The sequence below is a fragment of the Chenopodium quinoa genome, unplaced genomic scaffold (genome assembly GCF_001683475.1).
Source record: "Chenopodium quinoa cultivar QQ74 unplaced genomic scaffold, ASM168347v1, whole genome shotgun sequence".
NCBI lineage: Eukaryota > Viridiplantae > Streptophyta > Magnoliopsida > Caryophyllales > Amaranthaceae > Chenopodium > Chenopodium quinoa.
This window is the reverse complement of record NW_018743850.1, coordinates 2,820,725-2,831,700: the sequence shown is the minus strand read 5'-3', so window position 1 is coordinate 2,831,700 and position 10,976 is coordinate 2,820,725. Positions and strand designations below refer to the sequence as shown.

The 10,976-nt window shown below is 32.7% G+C and overlaps 1 protein-coding gene across 2 annotated transcripts; it reads left to right on the top strand.

Annotated features, from left to right (window-relative positions):
* The first annotated feature begins 1,370 nt into the window (after positions 1–1,370).
* LOC110685945 (putative inactive cadmium/zinc-transporting ATPase HMA3) lies at positions 1,371–9,437 on the top strand. Of its 2 annotated transcripts, none has more exons than XM_021862501.1 (11): positions 1,371–1,715; positions 2,055–4,399; positions 4,650–4,848; positions 6,062–6,319; positions 6,447–6,544; positions 6,640–6,895; positions 7,264–7,401; positions 7,497–7,824; positions 7,911–8,113; positions 8,212–8,417; positions 8,509–9,437. In XM_021862501.1, the coding sequence occupies exons 2-11, from the start codon at positions 4,331–4,333 to the stop codon at positions 9,253–9,255; spliced, it is 2,502 nt and encodes an 833-aa protein (XP_021718193.1). In that variant the 5' UTR covers positions 1,371–1,715; positions 2,055–4,330; the 3' UTR covers positions 9,256–9,437. The 2 variants fall into 2 exon arrangements, with proteins under 2 accessions (XP_021718193.1, XP_021718194.1); XM_021862502.1 differs by having other exon boundaries at positions 1,374–1,715; positions 2,055–2,151.
* Positions 9,438–10,976: the final 1,539 nt, after the last annotated feature.

Genomic DNA, 10,976 nt, shown 5'->3' with positions numbered 1-10,976 from the left:
TAAAGTTAAAGCTAAGAATCAATCTTAAGGGTAAATACATCATGGTTTGTTGTTCTTACGTGCCTAATGTCTGGTCTAATACCTGGAAAGCCGTATTTGGATGTTATGAAATGTACTCTACATTTAAGGGTAGGTTTGAGATGGTAACTGTGACGAAGACGAGACGTGGTTGGACTCATAATAAGGATGCTTTCGACCAATTTTCTCTGCTTTTCCTTCTTCGTGCCTTGCAGTCCCATTCCATGATTAGTCTCATTGTCACCTTATATGCAAGTCTCCTAGTGGGACGTGTGCAACTAAAGTTTTTCATGTAGACCCTAATGGTCTGTCTTGCTGCATATATATTGTATCGACGATCTTAGGCTTGTTCCTTTGAATGGATCAGACAACTGTGTTAGTGTGTCTAGTGTTTACTCTTAAAAAAGAAAGTGTACTATAAACTTGAATAACAATTGTGTTTACTATGTAGCTCATAAAAACAAATAGGAGTAGCATAATTCAAGGTTTTTTCTTTTTTCTTTTTTTTTTTTTTTTTTTTTTCTTATGACCAAAATCATAAACCTTCAAGTTCTTAATTACCTTATTCACAACATACCCCACCCCAACTATTCAAACTTAACCATATCATTTAATTTTGCAAGAATGAATGAACCAGTAGACACTCATACGTAATGACTAATATTTGTAAATTCGTGACCTGATCATCCTTGATTAACTCTATTCCTTTTCTCTTGCATCAACCCCTAATCAAATCACAACTATTATTTTCCATTTTTATGTTTGATTTGTGTTAGCAGGAATTAAATGGAAACATAAGAAAGATAGAGCTAATCAAAAGTTAAATACTCCTTAGATAACAAAGAGTTTGAGAGGCTCGCTCGTGTTAAAGAATAGTATACGTATACGGAGCATAAAAACCACCAAGAGAAAAAGGACTAAAGAAATAAAGATCAGATGTTAGTCATTCTATATCTATGACTTTTTTGCAACAAAAGCAAAGTGTGGTGACCAAAAGTTGAAACTAGTTTGAAAGAAGTTGACTAGCCAAATCCTCATGAAAGACACGTAACAAAGTTGCATGGGAGTGTGCATGGACTGTTGCTAGCACGTGTGGTTCGTGCATAACAGGCTCCTAACATAAGCTCACCAATGCCTCTGGCCCACGTGCCACTTGACACTAAAGTTATTGGCACGTATGTTTTTATGTGCCCTAATTTTTCCACCTTGTTACATTTTGCATCACATACTCAAATCTTACTAAAGTTAAAACAATATCTCAACTTACAACGACATCACTAAAAAGACACTTGCAACCAACCTCCTAGATTTTCCAATAACTATTATTCTTTCTTGTATTATAAATATAAGATGCATGAAAAAAATATAATTCATCATCAACTACATTTAATTTATCATTATTTCTCAATATCAATTTTATTTTGGTACTCATATTTTATTTTATCTAAAAATATGTCTACCTTCGGTACAATCTATGGTGATGATCAGCTTAAGCTCAGCATCCTTGCCACGATGAGGCCGCATGAGAATGATGATGATGATGATGATGATGGCGATGATGTAGCGCCGGCAGCTTAATTAAACGTACTTTCATGCTGGCATTCTAGCTAAAGAGTGTTTATCTTTAGGCAAAATCTAAACTCATCAATTTTATATATATGATGAGTTAAGAAAGATTTACCTAGCTTTAGTTTCATGTAAGCTAATACTTATATATTTATCGATGCAATATATGTAGATTTATGTTTTGATGTAGCCCTAGCCTTGTACTAAGCTAGCTAGTATTTGATAGAGCTAATATGGAGCATTTTGGCTTTAATTCAATGCAATGCTCAACTTTTTATAAGAGTATTAAAACTATATAATATATACTTTTTAATCTTTGCCTAAACTGTGCATAAATTCATTCTTTAGCAGCTTTGTTATTAGTTCTTTCTTTGACAATTTTTTTTTATAATATAATTTAATAGTTTCAGAGTTCTGAATGTTGTTGTTGTTGTTGATGATGTTGTTTATTTGTTTCTAAAACGTTTCAGATCGATTGAACCGGGAAGTACATCTAGGCAAAGAGATGGCCTGATTTCATTTGCTTCATAGCTTATCTTGGAAAGCACCCCCAAATCCATTACTAAGGTAAATTAAATACTTGAACAATCCCTTAATTAACATGAATTAAATTGAAGTGTAATGGAGTTGTTATCACATACCATATTATATTAGGCTCTTGCATCAGATAATTAGTTCTCATTTGTTACTTAATCAATAAGAATATGTAATTGATGTTTAAAGCTTAGGTTTTTTCCAAACAATTTTTTTTTTTTTTTGGCTCTTCTAATGATAGTCCCTACTTCCAATCAAAGTTATAAGAACTTCTCCAATCTCCCATCTAACAATAATATAATCAATCAGCAATTAATTAAATAAAAGAAGGGTGCTTAATTAGTAAAAAAAAAAAACAATTTTAAACAAGTTGATCGAAACCCTTATAAATAGCAAACATAATCCAACCAAATAAATGAATCCTTTATGCTTGTGCAAAGCATGGAATGTCAAGTATTTAGAAACAGAGGAAGTATATAGATCAATGTATTATCTATCAAATATTATAGACTAACACAATCAGATCACTAAGATTAACCATTGAGATACACTTTAACGATTGCAAAGAATGACAATAGATCATATATATTTTCTTAACATCATATCTTAATCCACAAATTTAAGATATCATGATATGCTATTAACAATGATACCAAGAGATCAGATATATGCAAAAAAAAAAAAAAATGTTCCCTCTATTTTCAAGTATTACACTTAATCCAACATTGCTTTTTCTATGTTACTAACTTTAGTGAATGAGAATTTAAAATCACTACGCGAATAATAATAAAGGACAAAGTGTAACACTTTAGAAAAATATAAAGAGTATATATACTCCGTAAAATAGTTTATTTAAGAAGAAATGATATTTAATTAGATCAAGTATGTCATCATAGCTAACACCATGGTCACCAAACCAGTGTGGCCATAAACTAAACAACAAAAAAATGAAACTAGAAAGTATACAATGATTTTATTTTTTTAGAATGAAAGACCACACAATAATATATCAGTATGTTTTATGTGTGGCTGACCACACCGTGTAGCCGACTAACATAGACCAAAACATTGATCGAGTAACTCCTGACTGATTGAGTAATCCCTAATTGACCGAATAACCAGGGTCGTCTTAAATATTTCGGAGGCGCTGTTCTAATCTCAAATATTGGGCCTCATTAAAAAAAAAATGTTGCCATTAATTTAAAACAATATGTAATTATATTAAAAAATTATATTAAAAAAAATTTAAACCATTATCACAATATGTCAATATGTAATCAATTTAATTAGACGCCAGCTATTAGCTAATCAATCATTTTATTGATTGAACATATTTTCTGAAACCAATCCTTAATAATCTACTGTTGCAACATGTAATTCCAATTATGGTTGAGTGCTTGAGAAAGTAGAATTATGATAATTTTCTCGTAAAAAAAAAAAAAAAAGGTTAATAGGCTCATAGCAATTAACACCAACCTTTATCAAAAAAAAAAAAAAAAAAAAAAAAAAAATCTGGTTCTTTCGTTAAAGAAAGAAAAGTATAGCAATAAGGATTGTTTTGCCGAAATTAATTCATTACTCGTATTTTTATATAGTGACTAACTGATTAGTAGAGAGAAGATGAAAGGCTTTAATGAAAATTTAGGAAATCAAGGAAGTTAATGAGATATTAAAGATGAATCGAATAAGGAAACTTTACAAATTTTATTGGAATTACAACATTAATGGAGTAAATGATTCTTGGAAAGGTTGAATTGCTTCTGTTGAAGCGTGTGAAGAGAGTTGACAGATTAGAACATTTTGGGCCCTCCAATTCACGGGGCCCTGTGTTAAGGGCCAGTGCTAAGGTTTGCAAAGGCCCTTAGCCGGCCCTGCGAATAACCCTTGAATAAGTAACCCCGAATGCAAGGTTTGACCAGACACATATAAACTTTGTTTGGATCAAATATTCCATGAATAAGTATGCCCCTCCTAAAAAAAACTTCAAAGTCAACCCTAAGCAGATAATGCAGAATGTAGAAATATTTTTCTATGTTTCAACAAAGACAACCAACATTGTTTTATATATGCTATGTTTTGAGGGAAAGAGGAGAAACATTTAAATCACTCATATCGATCAAATAATCAAAGTTTCATTCTCCATCTCCTTTAATTGACAATCGAAAATTAAAATCAATAATTGATAAATAACTAATAGGGGATTCGATTAATCATGTCAACTCATGATCTGGAGCAGCCTTTGATACCAAGCACCCAACTTCAGCAAACTCCAAATTTACAAGTAGTAATCTCTTAACTTTCTCTTGTTGATTTAATTTATTGATCAAAATGTCAGGTTTATTTGTGATGATCCATTTTAATTTAACACGTACTTCTACTTCATATATTACTTTACGTACGTTTTCTTCTAAAATACCAGAATTGAATCTTGTTTATGTTATTGTATGTGCACGAGTTTAAATAAATTATGATTTGGGGATTATATAAGTCACGACTTGATTGAAACTTTTTGGACCCGCAAAATAATACAGGAACATACAATACAAGAAGAAGATGTGAAGTTGGAGAAAAGCTATTTTGAGATAATGGGATTGTGTTGTTCATCAGAAGTTCCATTAATTGAGTCAATTGTTAAGCCATTAAATGGTGTTAAGGACATTTCTGTTGTTGTTCCTACCAAGACTTTGACGGTTGTCCATGATATTCGCATTATTTCTCCTTCTCAAATTGGTAGGTATTTTTATTTTCATTTGAAAGGTTAAAGATTTCTATTTTTAATTATTAATCAATCATCTAATTACGATGATGATGATAAAAAAGAATAATCGGTTATTTCTTTTTTTTTTTTTTTTTTTTGAAAGAAATAATAGGTTCTTTTTTCTTTCTAATAATTCTGCCGTTATTTTTTTTCATGTGTAAAATAAATTATAAGTATTTTTGAAAATGTCTTTTAATTACTTGAAATGATTTTTCTCAATGTTCTTTTTCAATTTGAAGAGAAGAGGGCCAAAGTAATGAAGTAGTCTTGATTATTCTTTCTATAAATTTCTTATAGAAAATAAATTTATTACTAATTGGACGGTATAAAAGTCCACTTCTCAATATATTTGGTTTTAATTTATATAACATGAACTCCAATTAGTAGCTCAGCTAGCTCTCGTGTCAAACGTTTTGACCAAATGTTTTTTGTCATATAAGTTCAATTTTAGTGTTTATTATTGTAGCACTAGGAGGCATTTAAAAAATTTTATAATTAGATATATACGGCCTTAGACAATACACTTCATTTTTCATTTCTCATCTTGTCATATGTATTAAAATTTTGGTTGCGTAGATTTCATACATGCACTTCATATTGGACGATTAGATATATTAAAATTTTGAGGATTTGATTCGTTACGATTTACGAAAATATTGACTATAAAAATTACTAGAGTGAGACTTTGGATTTATTTGTATACTATATTATGGTTAGCTTCTTTTAGATAAATAACAATTCAGCTTGTTTGTATTTTATAATTGATGTTGTTGTCAATTTGTTATAGGTCGTTATCATTATAAATTTAATATATACTGCGTACTTCATATAATTATACTTAGTATTTTAAAACACAAATAATTAAGTACAGCCTTCCCCTTATATCATTATGGGTTGTTTTCCTCGGTGTGAATGGTACGGTACATGTCTTAGACTAAGTATGTAAAATTTTGTAATCTTTGTCCTTGGTTTTAATCTTATAAGGTTTAGACATGTATATTAAATGTAACTAGTATAAGAATATAAGTTACGTCACAAACTATTTTGTCTAAACTTTATGTATCATAAATAAGTCGAATAAACATAATCTTATTCCCTCCGTCCCTATTCACAAAATATGAAGTCAGCTAGTATCATCATCATCCCCTAATTTAACACTTCTCCTCCCTTTTATTGGTGTTTCAGTTCAAGCATTGAATCAAGCACGACTAGAAGCAAGTGTTCGACCTCGAGGAGAAGGTAACTACACCAAGAAATGGCCAGGGAAGTGGAATATAACTTGTGGTGTATTGCTTCTGTTGTCATTGTTGAAATATGTGTACCAACCTATGCAATGGTTAGCCATTGTTGCTGTCCTTATTGGAGTTCCAAACATTATTTGGAGAAGCATTGCATCTATCAGAAATCTGACTCTCAATATTAATGTCATAGTTCTAATTGCAGGTAATTAGCTTATCTTTTACCTCTTGCTTCTTGTATCATGTAGCACTAAAATGGCTTGGGTTTTGGGACAAGAAAACCTCAAGTAGTCACATCCATTTCTGAGCTTATATTGTTTGTTACTGTGCAGTTGGAGGAACAATAGCTCTGCAAGATTACACAGATGCAGCTATAATCGTCTTCTTGTACAATATAGCTCAGTGGCTCGAGTCAAGAGCTAGTTACAAGGTATGGTTTCTCTCCTATATGAACTTTCATTCATACCTTTTAAATTGTATAACTTGTTGAATTGAGTTGTATACATTTATGTTGCAATTATGTAGGCTATGTCTGTTATGTCTTCTCTGACGAGCATGACGCCCCTGAAAGCAACACTGGCTGATTCTGGTAAACAAGTTGATGTCACAAGTGTGAATCTAGGAACCATAATCGCAGTCAAAGCAGGCGAAGTTATTCCTATTGATGGAGTTGTTGTGGAGGGTAAATCTGAAGTGGATGAAAAGGCATTGACTGGAGAATCTTTTCCTGTCATCAAAGAAATTGGCTCTACTGCTTTTGCTGGCACTATCAATTTGAATGGTTAGTTTAACACTTGTTAATTAGCATCATTTAAGTTGACATACACTTTTTGATGTTTTAAGAGTGAACATTTGAGACGTTTAGGTGGCTTGTTTTAGATTAGATTCATTACTTCTTAACTTCATCAATGTTGGAAATTGGTAACAGCAAGTAAAAAACTGGATTATTTCGATTCTTAGAACTTAATAGACCTCACAGTTATACTGATCGAGTCATTGGCTTAGTCTTTGCACTTGAAACACAGTTTTTGGATGTGTCTAAAGTTCTTTTAGCTGCGAATTGAACTTGGAGATAGCTTTAGTTGAACCTGATAAGATGAATTTATTGTTCGAGCACCTCACTTATGTTGCCTATTGAAATCTCTCTAGGCTATATCGGTGTAAGAACTACAATGTTAGCTGAAAACTGTTTAGTGGCAAGGATGGTGAATCTCGTAGAAGAAGCTCAGAGTAGGAAAGCTAGAATCCAGACATTTATTGAGAACTGCACAAAGTGGTACATTCCTGGTAAGTAACAGATCAAATCTAAGATCAACAATGTTTTGCATCTACTGTTAAAGAATTTTAAATTTTCTTACTATTGCTACTTGGTTGTTCTGCAGTTGTTGTTCTGATATCAGCTGGTGTTGCTGTAACTCCTATTGTTTTACAAAGTAGTGATAAAACGCGCTGGTTTCATCTAGCCTTGGTTGTATTGGTGAGTGCATGTCCTTGTGCACTAGTAATCTCTACACCAGTCACAATATTTTGCGCTCTTTCAAAAGCCGCAACAGCAGGGCTTCTCTTCAAAGGTGGAGATTACCTTGAGCTTCTTGCTAAAGTTAAGACTGTCGCCTTTGATAAAACCGGAACAATCACAACAGGAGAATTTGCTGTCACACACTTTCAGTCCTTACACGAAAAAGTTAGCATTGAGAAGTTACTCTTCTGGTTAGTTTCTACTTTCTAGTCCTATGCATTCGACTAGTAGTGCTCACTTTCTTCTCTTCATTGCTGATTTATTTAAACATTGTCAGGATTTCGAGCATTGAGAGTAAATCGAGCCATCCAATGGCAGCGGCACTTGTCAACTATGCTGCATCACATTCTATTAAGCCAATTCCTGAAATGGTCGAGGAATTTCAAAACTATCCCGGAGAAGGGATATATGGAAAAATTGAGGGTGAACATATTTACATTGGGAATTATAGAATCTCTCTAAGAGCAGGATTTACAGAAAGTGAGTGCATTTTTTAAATTGAACTCGAAACAACTTAGATTAAACTATAATCTACAGAACTGTTGTTTAATCACAGATTTGCTGCTGCTTATTTACAGAATGTGACAATGATGAGTTACAAAAGATGGAAGAGAAAGCGAGTGGATTTATATACATGGGAGCAACTCTGGTTGGAACTTTTGCTCTATCCGACAACTGTCGGTCAGGAGTCATGGAAGCAATCAAAGAGCTAAAGGAATCAGGGATTAGAACAGTTATGCTAACTGGTGATAATCATGCTGCAGCGCAACAGGTGCAATATCAGGTACGCGCAAGAACATATTGTTAATCTAGACAGTTTTTTTTGTGTTTGCATTGCAAGTATTTCCTCAATGATAAAGATTAATTGTATCCAGCTAGAGGACGCACTCGACATAGTTCATGCGCAGCTACTACCAGAAGACAAAGCTAAAATTATTGAGGAACTGAAGAAGGATGGAGTAGTAGCAATGGTAGGAGATGGAATAAATGATGCACTCGCTTTAGCAACAACTGATATCGGAATATCAATGGGGATATCAGGTTCTGCACTCGCAATGGAGACAGGACATGTAATTCTGATGTCCAATGACATCAGAAAGATACCAGAAGCAATTCGAATATCAAAGAAAGCATCTAGAAAAATCGTTGAGAATGTGATCATATCATTTTCGACAAAGGGTTTAGTCCTTGCCTTAGCCATTGCTGGCTACTCTATGCTCTTAGTTGCTGTTGTGACTGATGTTGGTACATGCCTGCTTGTAATACTCAACAGCATGCTACTTCTACGAGGGGCTGACGAATACAAGAAGCCGAGTGCTAAAATTGTTCAGAATAAGTCTTGCTGTGATAAAACTGCCAAGGGCGAAGTTAAGTGCCAAAGTTCAGTTAGCAAAAAGGCAATTCAACCGAGTATTGAGAAGGCAGAGGAGCCGAAAAAAGGGTGTTGTGCTAAAAAAACTTGTACTGCTAAGTTGGAAGGGACACTGGAGAAAAAGGATAGCGCGATTAAGGTTGGATGTTGTAAGAGATCAGCTTCAAATTGTAGGACTGGGAAGTGCAAATCTTCTACTGGGTGTACTCAGGTTGGTGCAAGTAGTTCACTTGATGTTGTGATTGTATAGATAGATTACATGAAAAATATGAGTTTGTTATTCTTTTTCTTTTTTTTTTTAATCATTTTGGATGTTAATCTTTCTCATGATGATTGTAGCTTGAATTTTAATCTTCTCAAGTCTATTATAAGGAAGAAACTATTGTCCAGTTTTTACTTATTGATATTTAAAGATAAAATAATTAAATTTATATATTAGAAAACGTGATTAAACATGTGTCAATTAATTTGAAACTGAAGAAATAGATTACATGGTGTATACATAGGGTATAGTTGAAACAAGGCGTGAGGTGGCCGGTGAGTATGACACCGAACGCGTATATAGGAAATGATACTATGATAGTTTTGTGGAAATGTGCATGTGCCCAACTTTATCCAAATAAGCTAAGATCGATGAGTATCTTAGCGGTGGAACTCAAGCATACTTGGGATGCCCTAGGTTATCTTACACTTTTTACCCATCGTATTACTCCCTCCGTCTCTATTTATTTGCTCCATTGTTAAAATGTGGGTCGAACTTTGAAAACTTTGACCATAAATTTTCGTTGTTCAACAAAAGTAAATATAGTTATGTGAGATCTTGTTTGATTCTCTCATTGTAAATTTAATTATTATCAACTTTTTAATATTTTTAAACATCTTAAAATAAAGATATAAATGTTTTAACACGTGTCTTGAAAACAACAAAAAGTCAAATGGGATAAAAATGAAGAAACAGACGGAGTACAACAATATGTTCCATGAGAATCAAACCCTTGCTACTAAAAAAGACACCAAGCATGTATTTCGATCTTGAACCAGAGCATTATTAATTTACTATGAATTGATGTATGAAAACCGAAGACTTTTTTTTTTTTTCCTTTCTTTCTTCTGATAAGAAGACTAGAGTTTAACTCTTGATATTAGATCATCATGTAAATATGTTGGAAACTAATCAAAGGAGTGAACAAGAAACTGCGTTAATTGAGCTCAAGTGTAAAAATGTCAGTTTTACTTCATAACTTTATTCTTAGAGTGTGTTATTATTTACCTGATGTTTACTTATTTAAAGTTATCTTATCTTGCCATCTGAAAATTTTATTAAAACTTATTTCAGTTGTAATTTCACTAATTTGAATTTGGATAACTATTATCAAAACTTGTTTTTTCTGACTTGACTTATTTAAACTTATTCGATAAGAAATGAATGAAAATTAGATGCACAAAACAGACCCTTATTATTCAAAGGATGATGGTTTCATAAAGGAGTTTGCCCAAGTATGTGCATTAGCTATTTTTGGATTATTAGTAAAAGATAAAAGTTTTGAGATATAAATTTTTTGAGGGTAATTGAAATTAAAATTGAATAAACAACCTTTATTCACCATTCGATCATGAGATGCATTATTGATGTGTAGAAGCTCCATTATTAGAGGTATGCATTTAGCAATGCTACAAGAGAAATCTTAGTAGCCATTTTAAGATACGCAAATATCTTCATCCGCCGCCGCCAATCATCGTTTCATCAAGTATAACCGTATATATAAGGCTGTAGAAGAGAAGTTTAAGACGCACGCAGCTTGGCACTACCTTTCATACATACATGTCTATGAACGACATGCATGCATCTTATAAACAATGAATTATGAAAGGTGGTGCCAAGCTTCGTGTGCCCTAAACTCTCCTCTTCCTACATACGTATGGTATTTCGCTCGATCTCTTTTTTATTCCAAGTAAAATTTCATAATGAAC